The sequence below is a fragment of the Pongo pygmaeus genome, chromosome 21 (assembly GCF_028885625.2).
Source record: "Pongo pygmaeus isolate AG05252 chromosome 21, NHGRI_mPonPyg2-v2.0_pri, whole genome shotgun sequence".
Lineage (NCBI taxonomy): Eukaryota > Metazoa > Chordata > Mammalia > Primates > Hominidae > Pongo > Pongo pygmaeus.
Window position 1 is genome coordinate 34549441 of NC_072394.2, and position 19624 is coordinate 34569064.

Genomic DNA, 19624 nt, shown 5'->3' on the forward strand with positions numbered 1-19624 from the left:
GAACAGTGATGTTTTCTTTTGCCTTATTTATTATTTAAGTGGCATAAATACTATATAATCGTCTAAGAAAATTAGAAAATATAGATATACAAAAAAGGAAAAAAGCTCATCACTAAGACATTTTGCCTCCTACATATTTTTCCAAAGATAACTTAAAAAAAAAAGGAATCCTGCCACACAGTGTTCTAGCTCCTGCTTTTACTATGTAAATCTAAAGCTTGAACATTCCTACTCAAGAAATGTATCGGCCAGGTGCAGTGACTCACACTTATATCTCAGCACTGTGGGAGGCTGAGGCGGGAGAATTGCTTGAGCCCAGAAGTTTGGGACCAGCCTGGGTAATATAGGGAGACACCATATTTACAAAAAATCAAAAAAATTGCAGTGCATGGTGGCGTGTGCCTGTGGTCCCAGCTACTTGGGAAGTTGAGGTGGGAGGATCACTTGAACCCAAGAGGTCAAGGCTGCAATGAACCGTGATTGCACCACTGCACTCTACCCTGGACAACAGAGTGAGACCCTGTCTCAAAAAAAGAAAAACATGTCATCACTTTCAATGACTATTTAAATGGACATATAATAATTTAACCCATTCCATTAACATTTGACATTTTACTATTGTAAGTAGTGAATTTTTTTTTTTTTTAAATAGTCTCCCTTTGTCGCCCAGGATGGAGTACAGCTCACTGCAACTTCCGCCTCCCGGGTTCAAGCAATTCTTCTGCCTCTGCCTCCCAAGTAGCTGGGATTACAGGCATGTGCCACCACACCTGGCTAATTTTTGTTCTTTTAGTAGAGATGGGGTTTCACCATGTAGTCCAGGCTGGTCTCGAACTCCTGACCTCAGGTGATTTGCCCCCAACTTGGCCTCCCAAAGTGCTAGGATTACAGGCATGAGCTACCGCGCCTGGCCTGTAGTGAACTATTTTAAATAATGTTATTGGGGAACACCCTTTCATGTATACATTTTGGCATACCTGACATATTTTCCTTCACATGCCTAGAAGCAGAATTACAGAGTCAAAGAGTATGTACTTTTGGGGGACTTTTGGATGCAGAGTGCCACATAAACCCGCAGTAGTGTTCCAGTTTATAATCCCTATAGCCATGTGAAAATACCAAGACGGTGACATTTTAATATCTAAAATAGACAGTGTCATCGGATACAGCCATTAGTTCTAAGTTGAACTTCTGAATTGCTTTTGGTTGCCAACTTCAGTATTATATTCAAAGATTCTAGCATATTATGAAAATATTCTTTGCTGTTTTTCATCTCTTGATCCTTCTAAGATAAATTGGTGTGTGATTTGTTGATAGTATCTTTGTGGGAGGATTGTTTTTCAAAAATTCAAGCTGGAGGTGTTTTGTTTTTTAACAACTTTTGGGTGGCTGTTTTTGCCAACAGTACAGGATTTGCCTTCTTTATATTTTGGTTAACTGGAATTCAGGAACAGAGGGGAATTAGAGGAAAAAAGAGGGCAGGGTTTATTTCTCTCACATGACGCACTTGCATTGTAACCAATGACACATGAGGGTTGGCAAAAGCTTCCAATGAGGAAGGGCCAGAATCTTCAGATGCCTAGTCAGGTGGAGGAGTTCCTCTGACGCAGAGGAAATCAGATGCTGTACCCAGCCTGCAGTTGGTAGGCTTTCCATCACTACTCAGAGAGAAAGAAGAAAAATCTATTTGTTTTTGTATTCAAGCCAACCCATACTATGAAACCCTCCCCTTTGTACCAGCATAGAATGTCTCTAGAGAGATTTTCAAGGAACTGGTGATAGCAGTTGTCCATGGGGACCTGGAGTGGGAGAGTTTATTTTTCATGGCATACCCATTTGTACTGTTTGAATTATTATTTACTGTAGTTTGCTTTTTCAAAAAATGTTCACGCTAGTTGCTTTTAAAAAGCCTTACTCGCTGATGGTTATGCAAGATGTTAGCATTAGGGGAAACTGGGTGAAGAATGTATGGGAACCCTCTGTAGTGTCTGTGTAACTCTTCTGCAAATCTAAATTTACTTAAAAATAAAAAGTTCTTTTTAAAAAAAAATGACAGAGGGAAAAAAATACTGTCTTCCTAGCCTTCCTATCCGAATTGCCCCATGAGGCAATTTACCTACTAGTCTTGTCATTTCTTTTAAAGATTTTCCTGCTCTCCTAATTCATCTGGCCTCCTGATTGCCAAATACAATACACCTGTCTTAGCCATGGCACTGTGTTTATTGGAGTCAGGCTTTCCTAATGAACATCAGCTGGCAGATACTTGTAAACGTTCACAACAAATCGGAGGAAAAACTCCATGAAAATATTGCTTAAGACTTTGACCAAGCTATGTGTCTGCAAAAAGTGTACTGAATTCAGAACCTTTTACAAATTCAGAAACTTGTAAAGCCATTTTTTCCCTCAACTTGTAGTCCAGGTAAAAGTACAGGTCAGTCTACATTTTTGGCAAGCCCCCTCAGTGATCCTGATTTCCTATAAAACTGAGTTTCACAGAGTCATCTGAGTGTGTGTGTGTGTGTGTGTGTGTTGGTTAGTTGGTTGGTTGGTTGGATGGGGTGTAACTCGATGGATGGGAGGGCTGTGGAGATCAGGAGGCTGTGGCCAATGTCCAGGTGGGAGGAAATAAGCATCTGAAATGCAGCAGCAGTGAAAGGTTAGGGAGAGCAGTCAGATACAGAAACTGACTTAAGTTGGTGATTTAGGCATGTGGAAGACTAAAGTTCATTGTTCAGACTGCGCAGAAAGAAGAGAATCCGGCAGTTTTTCTAGTTCCTTGCAGGGGCAAAGCACTATTATTAAGGGAAAGAGATGCAATGGACCTTTCTTGCCTTTGATTCCCAGGTGCCTATGCTGCATGCAGATATTTCCTGAGTCCCCATGCTGTGCCAGGCACTGTTCATGGTGCTGCTTTCCCAGAGATCACATTCAAGTGTAGGGGGACATGCAATACGCAAATAAACATATACATATAGTACATGTCAATTAGATAACTCCGTGAGGAGAAATAGATAAGGGACTAGAAAAATGGGTAATGGGAGCCTTGAGGTTGTTTTTTAGATAGAATGGTCAGTGCAGGCTTCCCTGAGGAAGTGATATTTGAGAGACCTGAATGAAATAAGGAGATGTGCCATTGGGCGTGGTAGCTCACACTTGTAATCCCGGCACTTTGGGAGGCCAAGGTGGGCAGATCACCTGAGGTCAGGAGTTGAAGACCAGCCCGGGCAATGTGGTGAAGCCTCATCTGATCTAAAAATAGAAAAATTAGCCGGGTGAGGGGGTGGGCGCCTGTAGCCCCAGCTACTTGGTAGGCTGAGGCAAGAGAATCACTTGAACTTAGGAGGCAGAGGTTGCAGTGACTTGGGTTCGTGCCATTGCACTCCAACCTGGGTAACTCCGTCTCAAAAGAAAAAAAAAAAGAAAGAAAAAGAGATGTGCCGTGCAGGTGCCTGTGGGAAGGGCATTCCAGCAGAAGGCACAGTAAAGACGAAGGCCCTGAAGGGTGCAGAAGGGTTTGTTGTCGGGTCAACAAAGAGGCCCGTGTGGCTGAGCTGAGCGAGGAGGAGAGTGGGAGGTGATGGAGGCCAGCACGGTTTTGGAGAAACTTGTAGGAACATCTTTTGGTAACATAGGAGCTTTTGACAGCGTGAACCAGTTGCTATACAGAGAAATGGGAATTAATTAAATGTCCTGGAGCTTTATTTCCTGCTAGCTATCCTGGGAGTTACACATTATAAATGGTTAAAAGAACATTGATCCAGAAGTGGGGAGACATGGCTCCTGTGTGACAGTCTTCCCTTTTGCCCAGATGTTAATTACTTTGTGGCTCACTCCTGGAAGTGCAGAATTGTTGTCCTGTGGCACTCTTGGGAGCATTTGGGAGCGAACATTTATGAGGTCTTCAGGCTTCATGGGTCAGAGGGTGGCTACACTGGGTCAATTAAAGCAACATGAAGGTGGTATGACTTGATCTGCCTCAGAGGATCTTCTTCACTTCTTCTCCCCAATCCAACCCTGGCCTTTCTTCTGAGCAGGATTGGTTGCCGTGGTCTTTACTGCTTTTCTCCCTGATATGTGAAACAAGCGCCTTCTATGTGCCTGGGGTCGCGCCTATCAACTTCCACCAGAACGATCCCGTAGAAATCAAGGTAAGTGTGTTCCTGGATTTTTGGAGCCTCTGTGCGAGGCAGTGTGTCTGGAGCACCATGGTGAGCTGTTTATGTCCATCCTGTGGTTGCAGAGAAGAAAGAATAGTGTCAGTTACCCTGGAACTCTGCCTCTCCCTCTCCCTGTGCCTCTGGTTCTCAGTCCCCTCTCCATTTCTGGTTCTTTCTGTGTCTCTGTCCCTGTGTATGCTTGTGTATATGTGCATCTCGGTCTCTTTCTCACTCTCACTTTTGCTTTCAAGTATTCTGTCTGTGTCATGTATGTGTCCATCTCTTTTTGTGCCTTTGTCTTACTCCACCTGCCTCTTCTTTAGCATCTCGGCCTCCCTTTCTCACCTGCTCCATCTTCTTCTCTGTTACCAGCTTTGTCTGCATAACTCCTAGCATCTGCTCATATTGTTCATATATTGTGAGCATCTCTTTTCCTTGGCAGTCAGACTTGTAACTTGCAGGAATAGTCATTAAAATAACTTTTACTGAGGGTTATTTACGTGCCAGGCATTATGCATGGCTTAGCTCAGGATGCCCCCCAAGAACCCCCTGGGGCCAATTCCATGTGTTACACAGATTTCCCTTTCATTTTACAGATGGGGAAACCGAGGCCTGGGAAGGAAAATTAACATGTTCAAGGTCACATAGTGAGGAAGACATAGGGTTAGTTCAAACCCCATCTCTATTTAGAGGAGACGTGGTCTTTCTCTGTTGCCTAGGCTGGAGTACAGTGGCGTGAGCATAGCTCACTGCCGCTTTGACCTCCCAGGCTAAAGTGATCCTTCTGCCTCAGCCTCCCGAGTAGCTGGGACTACAGGTGTGCACCACCATGCCTGGCTAATTTTTTTTTTTTTTTAAAGTAGAGATGAGGTCTCACTATGTTGCACAGGCCAGTCTTGAACTCCTGGGCTCAAGCAATTCTCGTGCTTCAGCCTCCCAAAGTGCTGGGATTATCAGGCATGAGCCACCACACCCAGCCCAAGACCCCATCTCTTATCCACTGCAGTACCTTCTTCCCACTACCTCTGTCAAAAGCTCCCTCCAGAGCAGAGCAGTGGCCTGGAGGTACCGGAGCTGCTCTGGCTTCCAGTCCCACATAGCTAAGTATGTGAGGGTGGACGCCTTGGGTGGGAAGAGAGGGAGTGGGGAGGCAACATAAAGGTGGGACGCATCTCTGTGTAACGTGCATTCTTTTCTCATTGTCCTGAGTGAGAATGCTAAGAAACACAAAATTGTTAAAACAGACTTTTTGGCCATTTTTCCTCAAGCAATTCATGAAATGTTTAATAGAAGTCCTTAATCCCTGCAGTTTCACACCCTGAAAGCTCTGGAACTCAGTTTTTCCAAGCTCATTGAAGGCAAGAACTGACCAGAACTGAACACGAAGCTGTTTATTGACTTTTTCTATTCCACTTAATATGAATATCTTTGCATTTCTCTGCACAAAGAGTTATTGAATATGAGGTACTGTCCAGACCCAGCTTGGCTATGGTTTGTATACCACATTGCCTTCTAAAATCTGGAAATTTTCTTTTTCTTTTTCTTTTTTTTTTTTGTGAGATGGAATCTTGCTCTGTCACCCAGGCTGGAGTGCAGTGGCATGATCTCGGCTCACTGCAACCTCTGCCTCCCAGGTTCAAGCAATTCTCCTGCCTTAGCCTCCTGAGTAGCTGGGATTATAGATGCGCACCACCATGCCCAGCTGATTTTTGCATTTTTAGTAGAGACGGGGTTTCACCATGTTGGCCAGGCTGGTCTCAAACTCCTGACCTCAGGTGATCTGCCCACCTCACCCGCCCAAAATGCTGGGATTACAGGGAATCCAGAAAATTTCTAATCCCAAAAAAGAGTTGAAAAAAGATTGTAGACCTGTATTCCAAAAATCTTTTATACTTTTAGGTGGTGTATGAGGAATGGTCAATAGTTCCTAAATAGTAAAAGTAGCTTTACTTACATTTGGATTAAAATTTTATTTTTTGTAACATTTCGATGGGTTCTGTTTTGTCTGTGGTTTCCAGAGCTATATCTATGTGCTTGTAGTATTTCCTAAACATTCTTCTTCATTGTCTTAAACCTTATTTTTTTATGGCTTTACCATATTTAATTGAAAGAATATGTCATGGTTTATTGATCAATTTCCCATTGCAGGAGCTTTGAGTTGAAGTTATTTTTCATTTTTCCTCTCTTCTCTCATTCAGCAAACATTTAATGAGTACCTACTTTGTGCCTAGCTCTAAAGCACTGGATTTACAGAGGTGACCAAGGCACACGTGGTCCTTGTCCTTATAGAGCTTAAATCTTAGATGCTAATGGGAGAAACTGATTTTTTAAAAAACAGGGAAACTAATTAACGTTTTATCAGATATGCTATGAAGTAAACAGTTGAAGACTGACAGTCCAGTGGATACTGAGGAGTTCCTTAAATACTCTGGTGAGGGAAGGACACAAGCAAGGGGAGAGCTGAGACCTGAATATGAGGAGAAGCCAGGCGAGCACACAATAGGGTAGAAAGGAGCAGTAGGTCAAAGCCTGAGGCAGGAGAGAGCTTGACCGACTGGAGGAGCTGAAGGAAGAAGATCACTATGGTTATGAATAAGGAGTGAACTTCATTGCTCCTAAAATGCTTTTTTTCCTTATTTGGAGTTATTTCCTTAGGAAAGATGCCCAAAAGTGAAATTGCTGTGTCAAGGGATAGCAGCGTGTTCAAGACTCTCACAATGTATTGAATTTGGTTGTGATTCTCAACTAAATCTGTAATGTAGTCTAAAATGAATGAAATGTGAAATAATTCAGAATTGTAGGCAGTACATTATATAGTGTACTGCTGTCATTTCTGCTAATTCGTTTGCCTATTAGATAATATTACCAAGTGTACTAAAGATGTGTGGGTACCAGAGAGGATTATTGGTCATCTTGGTTTCTGCTGGATTCCCATCAGGCTGTGAAGCTCACCAGCTCTCGAACCCAGCTACCTTATGAATACTATTCACTGCCCTTCTGCCAGCCCAGCAAGATAACCTACAAGGCAGAGAATCTGGGTAAGTTCTTCTCCCACACTGCTGTCAACTTGTCCCCAGGGAGAACCCAGCATGATTTTTATAATGATTAACAACAGTTAACTTTGCTATATTCTAGACACTGGTCTACATTGTTTGCATACCTGTTAGCTTATTTAAACCTCATAACAGCCCCGGGGAGACAGTTGCTGTGTTTATTCCCATTTTGCAGGTTAAGTGACTTGTCTTCGTTTATACTGTGGACAAAGGCATCCTCTGTTTTCTTCACAAAACAGCCAGAGTGATCTTTGTTTTGGATCCACAGTCAGTCTTCAGACTTGGAGCACTTGGCTTCCATTTACACCGCCTCTTCTTTATTTCTAGATAGCTCCTCTCTTGCGGCTTCATCACCTCCTCTGCTTTAAATGGAAAGAGAGAGTGAGTGCCTCTGCCCTGAATGCAAGCAGAGATGCCACCACAGTTCTTGCTGAGCTCTGCAGGACTCATGTCAAATAATGTGTGAGGCACCCAGTGCAGTGTCTGACACAAATATTCCATAATTAGTAGCCATTTTATTCTAATTTAAATAATTCTCCATTTGGCAGGATTTCAGGTGTAGAGGCGTCTATTTGTACACAGTTATTAGTGCCTCCTCTGTGACTGTGTTAGGTCCTGGAGATAAAAGCATGGAAAGGTGTCTCCCTGACCTCAAGGAACTTAAGAGACTTTCTTTTCTTACACCTTAGGAAGGAGAAAGGAGAGAACTGGTTCTTGAGCAGACCCCTGAAAGGGCTGCCTTCTCCGTCAGGGCTACGCATGGCTCAGATGTTTCTGGAACCCTTAGCTGACAAATTTATCTACTGCCAGGTATTGGGGGTCCTGGACCAGTTGGAGGCAGGCCTTGGAGCCAGTTTAACCAAAATTGGGTAGCACCATCTCCCCCTAATACCAACTGTGCCAAAGTCTTGCCTTGTAGCGTTGAACAGAGATTGGCCTCAGAGCCTGGGCTGGCCTCCACCAACTGTCTGCAGTGGTGCAGCTTGTGGCCCTGCCACTTACCATCTGTGGACCAGTGCCTGCCTGCCATTGCCCTCCTTTCCTCACCACACCATGCTATCCTCCAGCCACCTTGCCTCTCCCCGGGAAGCCTGACCCACTTGGTGCTCCAGGGTCCTGATATCAGGCCCCTCACAAATGTACCTCCCTTCTCCTGGGAGCTGCTGTGGACCCTTTGGCAGCCCAAGGCTCTATAGTTAGGCACTCTTAGTGTGATCCTGGGTGACCTTAACCTCTCTGAACCCCTGCCAAATCTTCGTGAAGCTGGGGAAAGTTCCTGCCTCATAGAAATGGAGATTTCTGTATACAAATCTTATCCTGCCATATTGCATCTCATTCTGTCTTTGTAGTGCCTGCCTTCATGGCCTAAGGGCTCTTTGACTGGAGGGATTGTGTCTCACATTCCCCTCTCTTCTCAGCTTCTAGCCCAGTGCCTGACACATAGTAGGCATTTGATAATTGTTAGTGTTCTACCTGAGTGGAGCAAAACCATCCTTGATTGCATGACTGTTGGATTGTAAGCCATTTACATCATCATCCTCATCATAATACCTAGAGGGCTCATCCTATGAGCTGGGCACTGTTCTAAGCATTCCTGTGCCTTAACTTATTTAATTCTCACAATAGGGTGTAGATTCTCTTACTCTCCTTATTATAAATAAGGGAAGTGAGGCACAAGGAGGTGAAGTCACTCACCTAGTAAGTGATGGAACTCCAGGAACTCTGGCTCCAGAATCCATGCCCAAGCACCACACTGTACAGCAGCTTCTGTGATTCTGATAGTAACTCTGTAAGCTGAATATTTCATATAGAGGGAACAGCGGCCTCAAGGGTTTGAAAGACTTAGTCAGGGTCACATGGCCAATAGGTGGAGAAATTGAGATTTTTAACTCAGGTTTTTTTTTACCCTAAAGCCAGAGTTCTTTCTGTTGTCGCAGGCTGCCTTCTCCAGAAAGGCCCATAGGGCTGTCTGAGGGCTGTGCTAATGGTTGTCACACTGATGAAGATCCATGGCATGGTGTATGTATTGGAGCAGCTTTGGCAGGTGTTCCGGATAGAACCTTGGACTCTCTGGGAGGCTCCACATTCATGGCTTACTGCTCATTGTTAAAAGGAGTACTTCCACATATAAAATGAGCCATTTCGCTCATGCCTGTAATCCCAGCACTTTGGGAGGCCAGAGTAGGCGGATCACCTGAGGTCAAGAGCTCAAGACCAGCCTGGCCAACATACTAAAATACAAAATTTAAAAACATTTGTAAATCTCTACTAAAAATACAAAAGTTATCCAGGCATGGTGGTGCACGCCTGTAATCCCAGCTACTTGGGAGGCTAAGGCAGGAGGATTGCTTAAACCCAGGAGGCAGAGGTTGCAGTGAGCCGAGATTGCGCCATTGCACTCCAGTCTGAGCAACAGATCAAGACTCTGTCTCAAAAACAAAACAAAAAAAGAAATAGAAATGAGCCATTTCCTGACCATTATGTCCCCTTTCTTGGCTTAAACTTAATTTTTAAATATCAAGAAGCGATTCCACTGTACTTGGTCTGCAGCCCTGTTCCTCTCTGTAGCTCTTTCTCTCCTCAAGGATCCTCGTTGACGGGAGATGAAATAGGCAGTAGGAAATAGTATAGAGGAAAGAGGCCAGGGGTTTAGCATTACCACCACCCCCTCGTATCACCACGAGCAGGTCTCTGATCCTCAGCTTGTCATCTATAAAATGCCATTTCAGCAGTGGGCTCTGCAGATGTCTTACTGTGTCCTCGCTCTTCACTGGCCAGTCCATCCCTGGGTTTTGCAGGCTCACCTGCACTGCCAGCCTTCCAAAACAGGGTGGAGGGGTGAGGCCTTCATCCAGGCCCGTCCTCAACTTCTCCCTCTCCTGCGTGCCTCCTCCACACTCAAAGCATCGCTTGCCAGGGCCGCTACTTTGCACAGCAGAGTGCTGGCGCCTACAGCGGTGTAGCTCGTGGCCCTGCCATTTACCATCTATGGGCTGATAACCCCCAACTTCCATCTGTGCCCTGACCTCTCCTCTGCGCCTCAGATCTTGATATCTAAGTGCCCACTTGATATATCCCAACTGAAAATGCCTTCGATGTAAATTTGCTGTTCTTTCTATTTTCCCACCTAGAACCTGGTTGTAGAAACCTCAGAGTCTTCCTAATATGCACCACCCCTCAGTCATGCCTTGTTTACAGTCAGCACCGCTTCCCCTGGATTTCACCTCCTCGGAGCTCCTGAATCTGTGTACTCTTCTCTACCCTCACCAGCACCTGTTCCAGCCACCAGTGTCGCTCATGCAAGACTGACTGCCATCGCCGCCCCCCGCCCCCCCCCACCACCATTGCTTGCTGCCAGGTCCTTGCATCCTCTGTTTTCTTCACAAAACAGCCAGAGTGATCTTTCTGGAACCAGACCCAGATAACATCTTTCTCTACCCCTGTTAGAAACCTTCATTGGATTTTGTTGCTTTCTAGGTCAAACTGGTCAAGATCAAACTGTGTGTGTCCCACAGGCCCCCTGCACACTGGCCCATCTCTGCAGCTCATCTGAGCTTTCTGCACTGTAGCCACACAGGCCTCTCAGGTTCAGTGCCTCCCTCGCCCCAAAGGGGCGTTTGCACATGCTGTCCTGTCTGGAATATTCTCCCATTTCTTTGCCTAGTTAACATCTCTCTTCCTTTCAAGTACCACTTCCTCAGGGAAGCTGTCCTAGACCCACTCCCCTGTGTCTGCAGCAAGTTATATATTCTCATTTTGCTGATTATTCAGCAAAGTCTATCTTCCTGCTAGGCCATGCACTCTATGAGTACGTCTATTCAACTTTGTATCTTTAGGGCCTGGCACGTAGCCAGTACCCAGTACATGTTCACAGATGAATGAATGACTGGATGACTAGGGAGAGTGCCCTATCGAGCAGATCCACACTGAAGGAAAAGTGCGAGACCAAGTGCATGTGGAGGTGTTAATTAGTCTTCATCTTGTCCATCAATTGTTAAACAGCTCAGAGTGAAAGCACCATGGGGTTTGCTTGATAGTCCCTAACTGCTTAGTGCCTGTTAGGGTGACATCTGGCAGCAAGTTACTCTGAGGCAAGGGCACACAAGGGGTGCCACTTCATTGTGTCAAAAGATGTTTTGGCTAAAAATCTCAGGTGCTGGATTTCACCCCACTCCCCTCCCTGCTGGAACCAGGATCTGAAGACACAGAGATAAATAGGAAACAGTCTACCAGTAACGAGCTCATAGGTAGGGGAGCCAGAAAAACGACTGTATCAGCACATTGTGCAAAGTAAATCCTTGACATAGGAATGGGTGCTGATGATAAAAAAGTGTTTGATGCCTGCCTACTCTGTGCCTGCTACTTTATTGGATTGACTTCCTTTATTTCTCACTGTAACCCTGTGAGGTGGATACTATTATTATCCCATTTTATGGATGAGGACATTGAGGCTCAGTGAGATGGAGTGATTTACCAAGACTGCTAAGGCAGGCAGCCGGGAGTCAGAGTCATCTCTCCACTGCATAATGCTGTCCTCACACAGGGCAGTCAGGGGAGGGAGTGATGGGCTTGTCCTGCAGGGGTTAGGAAGGGCTTCCCAGAGAGAGTGAAATGGAAACTGGGCTTCCTGGGGAGGCCAGGAGCATGGGGCAGGGAACTCTAGGAGAAGGAAGCGACTGAGGCCCAGAGGCATAGAAGGATGTGATGCTTGGCCAGGCGCGGTGGCTCACACCTGCAATCCAGCACTTTGGGAGGCCGAGACGGGCAGATCACGAGGTCAGGAGATTGAGACCATCCTGGCTAACACAGCGAAACCCTTCTCTACTAAAAATACAAAAAATTAGCCGGGCGTGGTGGCACGCACCTGTAGTCCCAGCTACTCGGGAGGCTGAGGCAGGAGAATGGCCTGAACCCAGGAGGCAGAGTTCATAGTGAGCGGAGATCGCGCCACTGCACTCCAGCCTGGATGACAGAGTGAGACTCCGTCTCAAAAAAAAAAAAAAAAAAAAAAAAAAAAAAGATGTGATGCTTGATGAGTGCTGAGTGCTAAGGGGTCTGGTAGCACTAGAGCCCAAAGGAGGAGGGTGGCAGGTCCGAGGTTAGCTGGGACAGTTGGGCGTGAAGCGATGGGAAGGGCATTGGCTGCCAGGCTGAGGTACTGCTAAAGTCCTTGAAAGCCCATGTTTGCCCTGCAGTCCTGCGTCTCTGTGACTCTGCTGACCTCAGCAACCTCAGGGCTGAAGCTCTGAGCTCGATCTGTCTCTCTTATGGCAGGAGAGGTGCTGAGAGGGGACCGGATTGTCAACACCCCTTTCCAGGTTCTCATGAACAGTGAGAAGAAATGTGAAGTTCTGTGCAGCCAGTCCAACAAGCCAGTGACCCTGACAGTGGAGCAGAGCCGACTCGTGGCCGAGCGGATCACAGAAGACTACTACGTCCACCTGTAAGTCACCCTCTGCTCCCTGCTGCCTCAGGCTCACACAGGGGAGGACACTGATGGGAGAGGCGGTTGAGAGGGACTGAGCGGGGCCTTCGCTTTCCAGCATTGCTGACAACCTGCCTGTGGCCACCCGGCTGGAGCTCTACTCCAACCGAGACAGCGATGACAAGAAGAAGGAAAAAGATGTGCAGTTTGAACACGGCTACCGGCTCGGCTTCACAGATGTCAACAAGGTAGAGTGTCTTTGGCGTGCTCACAGGGCCGGGAGCCACACCTCACGAGTCCAGAGCACTTCGGGCCACAGAAAAGGTGGGGCTCGGCCACAGCAAGTTTCTCCAGGTGCCCTGGGCATGCTGGTCTGTCAGAGGTCCGAGTGCTCTGGGCAAGGCCCTGGGAGGTGCTACAGGGAGGTGAAGGCATAATTCTTAGGAAGTTAGGTTCCATTTTCGTAAGATTAAAACAACATCAAAAAAAAAAAAACGTGGAACTTTATCAGTATGTAGGAGAGAGGGCTAAGTAGTGGTCAAGGGCGTGCAGGCTCCCTGGGTTTGAATCCTGCCTCTCCCACTTACTAGTTGTCTGAGTGACCCTGAGCCTGTGGTTCCTTAGCTGTAAAATGTATGCAGCAGCAGTGGCAGGGTAAATTAGCACAGCCGTGTGAGCCCTTCCCAGCACAGCCCTGGAGAATCAGCTAATAATGTGATGATTATAGCCCTGATTCTCTTATCTTTCTTTCTAAACTGAAAGATATTAGTTAGGGAATAAATTACAAAAACATTTGTTTTGAGGTGCAGCCCCTGTCCCCAAAGGGCGTCTGTCCTAACTGGGAAGAGAACCGACAGTGGGAGGCTCTAGGTCTCCAGTCCCAGCTGCCTTTCACTGGCCGTTAATGGCAGGGGAGGTCAGAGGGAGCTCCTTTTACACTCAGGTTGTCACAGAGGAGGTGGGCCATGAGAAGCTGGTGGGCTTTTGCTGAGTGGAGTTGGGGGTGGCATTCTAGTTGGAGTGATTGCAGGGTAGAGACTGGTTCATGGGGCGGTGGGCGCAGGGGAGGCTAGGTGAACTCATGTGACTTAGATGATTACACCCAGTTGTATCAGGGTCAGATGATAGAAGGCCTTGAATGCCAGACTTGGAGAATTGGGCTTTTGTCTGGTAAGCTGCAGGGAGCCCTTGAAGAGCTTCTGAGTAGGGGAGTGATGAGAACAGTGTTTTAGGAAGGTTAGTACAGCCAGACATGCTGGGTGAGGCAAGGGCCCTAATACCTGGAGAGTATCCCTAAGTGATGTTCTGTTGTGCTTTCTCTGTTGCTGTGTTTCAGATCTACCTGCACAACCACCTCTCATTCATCCTTTACTATCATCGGGAGGACATGGAGGAGGACCAGGAGCACACGTACCGTGTCGTCCGCTTCGAGGTGATTCCCCAGAGCATCAGGCTGGAGGGTGAGTGGGGAGGTGTGGCCGGAGGGGCAGGGCTGGATGGGCCTGGGCTTCTCCACCCAGGGTCTTCACACTCTTCTCCCTCCTGAGCTGGCCGATGGGCTCGGGTGTGGCGTGTGGGCCCAGCCAAGGTAGGATCATGGTATTCTCATTAGAGAAGACGGGGTGGGGGGGCAGCTGACAGCTGCGGTGTCACGGGCTAGACACCTTACTAGTTTACCCCTTCCCAGCAACCCCAGGAGGTACGTGATGATTACAGAGGAGGAACTAGAGGCTCAAAAGGGGCTAGTGACTTGGCCAAGACCAAACAGCAGGTTGGGGCTTTGTTGGGCCTCCTCACAAGAACCAGCCAGCTCACCCTAGGTTGAGAACAAGGGGCCAGGGTACAGACAAAGCCTGTAGGCAGCAGGTTTCTTCGTTCCTCTGCTTCTGTGTAAGTGATTGGCATAAACTAAAATTTGCCCAGGGTCAACAAGTGTGTGGGAGTTTGAGAGTCCAGCACAGTCCTGATGGGCCTCATGGGAGCTGGTCCGGCTTCGCCTCACCCCTTGGCCCTTGATCATCACAGTGTGCTTTTCAATTAAGCAGCATGCCCAGGCTTTTGACCATGTTGGTGGTATTTGGACTTTTTTTTTCCCACTGTGGAACTTAGTGTTCAAACAAAATTAGACACAGAAGTCCCAAACAGATCCTGCCCTTCAAGAGCTCCATAGCACATCTCCTCTGGGAGCTTCCTGAGCATGGTTCTATGTTTGCATATGTGACAGTTTTGAGGTCACCTGCTCCCCTACTGGCTCTTCAAGCTTAGAGTCTCCGTGTCTCCTTTTCTCATCATTTTATCTTTTTTCTCCCCCCCAAGACAGAGTCTTGCTCTGTCACCCAGGCTGGAGTGCAGTGGCGCAATCTGGGCTCACTGCAACCTCCGTCTCCTGGGTTCAAGCAATTCTCCTGCCTCAGCCTCCCAAGTAGCTAGGATTACAGGCGCCCCCCACCGCACCTGGCTAATTTTTGTATTTTTAGTAGAGACGGGGTTTCACCATGTTGGCCAGGCTGGTCTCAAACTCCGGACCTCGTGATCCGCCCGCCTTGGCCTCCCAAAGTGCTTGGATTACAGGCGTGCCACCGCGCCCAGCTCACCGTTTTATCTTAAGCACCCAGCACAGTACCTGGCCCATAGTTGGTGCTTATTATATGTTGTTGGTTGAATGAGTGGATGGATAACAGGATGAACAGATGAGCAAATGAAGGGAGAAAACATCTGAATGATTGATTACAAAAGTGCCAGGGCTTTAGAGATAGACTAAATGAATGAGTAGGCATGACGGAATGGATCAAGGTTTTATGTTGAATGGGACTGGCTGGATGGTGGGTGAATGTTTGAATTGAGTGAAGGAACACTGACTCAGGGAGGAACTCCGACTCAGGCCCCTCCCTTCCCCCATGCACAGGCCTCTCTGCAGCCCCTAAGGACCTTCGGAAAGTCAGGGCTCTGGGGAATAATTTTCAAAAACCATTGTTGGCCAGGCATGGTGGCTCACACCTGTGATCCCAGCACTTTGGGAGGCCAAGACAGAAGGACTGTGTCAGGCCAGGAGTTCAAGACCAGCCTGGGAAACATAAAAGGACCTTGTCCCTATAAAAAATTTCTTAAAATTAGCCAGGTGTGGTGACACACACCTGTAGTCCCAGCTACTCCAGAAGCCGAAGCAGAAGGATGACTTGAGCCTGGGAAGTTGAGGCTGCAGTGAGCTATGATTGTGCCATTGCCTGCGTGACAGAGCAAGACTCTATCTCTAAAAAAATAAGGTTTAAAAATAAAAAATAAAAAAAGCCCATTGTTGCCCATTGTGCTCCCAGTCTCCACTCAGACACTAGAGGCTGGGTCCCTGCAACAGGCAGCCTTGAGGGCAGCCCCTGGAATAGCCCCTGGACAGTGGCACTGGCCACCACAGGAACAAACTGAGTCTGTGTCTCTCTCAGACCTCAAAGCAGATGAGAAGAGTTCGTGCACTCTGCCCGAGGGTACCAACTCCTCGCCCCAAGAAATTGACCCCACCAAGGAGAATCAGCTGTACTTCACCTACTCTGTCCACTGGGAGGTGAGAAGGGGCTGGAGCTCATGGGCAGGGGAGGAGGGCTCTGGTCTGTGTCAGGTTCTCCAGCAGGAGGCCTGACTCTAAGTGCTTCCTCCCACCTGCCAGGAAAGTGACATCAAATGGGCGTCTCGCTGGGACACTTACCTGACCATGAGTGACGTCCAGATCCATTGGTTTTCTATCATTAACTCCGTTGTTGTGGTCTTCTTCCTGTCAGGTGAGAGATCTGTGGGTTGAAGGAAAGGGGGTGGGGGTTGGGGTTGAGGGACTGAGACATCACATCATGTATGGGGGACTTCCAGGGTGTTCTCAGGGCCAGGTGTAGGTCGAAAACAGACATCAGGGCTCTGCTAAGCATCAGGTGTACATAGGTGAACAAGACTCATCTCTAGAGAGCTCTAGAACTCTGGAGAGCTCATTCATGGAGGACAGACACACCTGAGCCTGCACACATTCTTGATTCATTCAACAAGATGTTGTTGTTGCTCATTCTGTGCCAGGCACTTTGCCAGATGCTGGGAATATGGTGTGAACAAGCCCGACCCAGTCTCTGCTCCCATAGAGCCTATATTCTAGTGGTGGGAGAGAAACAAAAAAGCAAATAAGTAGTGGAGTTCCAGATAGTGATACATTCTATGAAGCAGATCAACAGGGTGGCCAAATACACAATAGCTGAGGAAAGTGTGAAGGCTCTTGGGGAAGACCTTTCTTTACGAGAAGAAGCCACCATCTAGAGACCTGGGAAAAGTCTGTGCTAGTGAGGATCATGGTCCTGCAGCAAGATAAGCTTGGCAAGAAACCGGGTGGTGAGAGGGTGGTAGGCAGGAGTAGAATGACACTGATGGTTTCACTATCATATCAGAAGCGCAAATAATGCTAAATACTGTTTATTAAACATTTACCAAAGGGCCAGCTGCTGAACTAAGCACTTTACAAACATTTCAATCCCTGAAGCCCTGTGAACTAGGCCCGAAAATGTTGAGGGAACTCAAGGTCATATGGCCCATTCTCTTAACCATTACAGACAGTGCTGCCTAGAGAGGGAAACAGGAAAGTACAAATGGGGCTGGGAGTGGCTCTGTACTGTTCAGGGTGCTGGGACGTGAAGATGCCCAGGGTGAGCCTTGAAGCACGAGTAGGAGTCAGTCAGGACACGGCGGGGCATTCTGGGCAAAAAGGATAGCTTGAAGAAAGGCGTGCCGATGAGAACATAGTGAGGCCAGGAGCCAACTGAAGCAGCAGATAGCCAGAGGTGGAGCCACAGGCGGCCCTTCGACACATGAGCTGAGAAGTCAGTAGGACCAAGCCATGGAACAGCTGGGATGCTCCTCTCCCCAGGATACCCCTACCCATCCCAGTAGCCCTTTCCTCCCCACCTCCATGCTCTGTGCTCTCCTCCCCTGGTAGCTGGAGTGGAGCTCCCCCGAGAAGAGGCCTTGAGGTGGCTGCATAGCCAGTTCACAATGGAGCAAGCTGTGCATGCCAGCCGTCGCACAGTAAAACATCATGTCCAGGAGGGCATGGAGCATGGGCTTGCTGGCAGCGCCAACTTCTCCTCCTCCTCACCGCCATCTGTTTCAGGTATCCTGAGCATGATTATCATTCGGACCCTCCGGAAGGACATTGCCAACTACAACAAGGAGGATGACATTGTACGAGGTCTTGGCTGGGGAGGGATGAAGTTGGACGGGGGGGAGGAGGACCGTGTGTGTGCATGTGTGTGTGTATATTATCATTCATAGAGGAAACCTCAAAATACTAAAACAGTTTAGTATACTTTTTTTTTTTTTTTTTTGCGACGGAGTCTCGCTCTGTCACCAGGCTGGAGTGCAGTGGTGTGATCTTGGCTCATTGCAATCTCCACCTCCCGGGTTCAAGCGATTCCCCCACCTCAACCTCCCGAATAGCTGAGACTACAGGCACACACCACCACACCTTGCTAATTTTTTGTATTTTTTAGTAGAGATGGGGTTTGCCATGTTGGCCAGGATGGTCTCAATCTCCTGACCTCATGATCCACCCACCTCGGCCTCCCAAAGTACTGAGATTACAGGCATGAGCCACCATGCCTGGCCTAGTATACTTTTAATACTAAAAATTTAATACTAAAAAAGTAAGGAAAAAAGTTTTATTCACCCAAAGTGATAGGGATGGCCTTTCTAATTTTAAAGCATAAAAACAGTGGAAGAAATCACAAAAAATAGTTGATTTATTTGACATTAAAAATTGTAAAACTATTCTGCATGCCAAATACGTAAACAAAACAGAAGGCTACAATGGCAAAACAATATCTGCAACAAACTTGAAAAAAGTGGCACAGTTTAAAGAATTCATATAAAATCTCTTTGTTTAAAAAAACTAGGTCAGGGCTGGGCAGAGTGGCTCACACCTGTTATCTCAGCACTTTGGGAGGCCAAGGCAGGTGGATCACTTGAGATCAGGAGTTCAAGACCAGCCTGGCCAACATGGGAAAACCTCATCTCTAATAAAAATACAAAAATTAGCTGGGTGTGGTGGCATGCACCTGCAATCCCAGCTACTCAGGAGGCTGAGGCAGGAGAATCACTTGAACCCAGGAGGCAGAGGTTGTAGTGAGCCAAGAAGGCGCCACTGCACTCCATCCTGGGCAGCAAAGTAAGACTCTTGTCTCCAAAGGAAAAAAAAAAAAAAAACTAGGGGACAGTAGATGACTTGAGGTTAGGAGTTCAAGACCAGCCTGACCAACATGGTGAAAACCTGTCTCTACTAAGATACAAAAATTAGCTGAGCATGGTGGTGGGCGCCTGTAGTCCCAGCTACTCGGGATGCTGAGGCCAGAGATCGCTTGAACCTGGGAGATGGAGGTTGCAGTGAGCCAAGATCACACCATTGTACTACAGCCTGGGCAACAGAGTGAGACTCTGTCTCATAAATAAATAAATAAAACCAAAAAGTCTAAAATTTCTAATGTAATGATGAACAGGAAATTTACAGGCAAGACACTGCAATATGCTCAGTAAGCAAGAGAAAACTGTTTTTACCTCAGGAATAACCCCACAAAATGCAGGTTCAAACAATCTTGAGAAGACCGTTTTGGATCATCATATTAGCACAGATTTTTTTCTTTTTTTAACAGTACTAATTGTTGGTAAGGTTAATGTGAGCCAAGCATCTTTCCATACCACCCATGGAAGTATAAGTTGGTAGCTTTCTGAAAAGTGATTGGCAGTGGATATTAAGAACTGTAAAACAGGCTGAGCATGGTGGCTCACGCCTGTAATCCCAGCACTTTGGGAGGCCAAGGCAGGAGGATCACTTGAGCCCAGGAGTTCAAGACCAGCCAGGGCAGCATTGGGAGATCCTGCCTCAACAAAAACAAAAAAGAACTAAAACAGGCAACTTGCTTTGCACAGCAGTTCTTCTATTATTTTTCTAAGGCAAGATTCAAAACACCAAG

At 47.1% G+C, this 19624-nt stretch overlaps 1 protein-coding gene across 4 annotated transcripts in view; it reads left to right on the plus strand.

The window, feature by feature from the left end:
• TM9SF4 (transmembrane 9 superfamily member 4) overlaps positions 1-19624 on the plus strand; it is a 55893-nt gene that overhangs the window by 17661 nt on the left and 18608 nt on the right. For 3 of the 4 annotated variants that reach the window (XM_054466919.2, XM_054466922.2, XM_063659123.1), the window contains exons 2-9: positions 4035-4148; positions 7096-7195; positions 12485-12653; positions 12754-12883; positions 13972-14095; positions 16073-16191; positions 16294-16405; positions 17770-17840. In XM_054466919.2, coding sequence (XP_054322894.1) covers positions 4035-4148; positions 7096-7195; positions 12485-12653; positions 12754-12883; positions 13972-14095; positions 16073-16191; positions 16294-16405; positions 17770-17840 — 939 coding nt within the window. Of the gene's footprint in view, positions 1-4034; positions 4149-7095; positions 7196-12484; positions 12654-12753; positions 12884-13971; positions 14096-16072; positions 16192-16293; positions 16406-17769; positions 17841-19624 lie in introns of those variants that run through there. The other variant, XM_054466921.2, reaches the window with a different exon arrangement.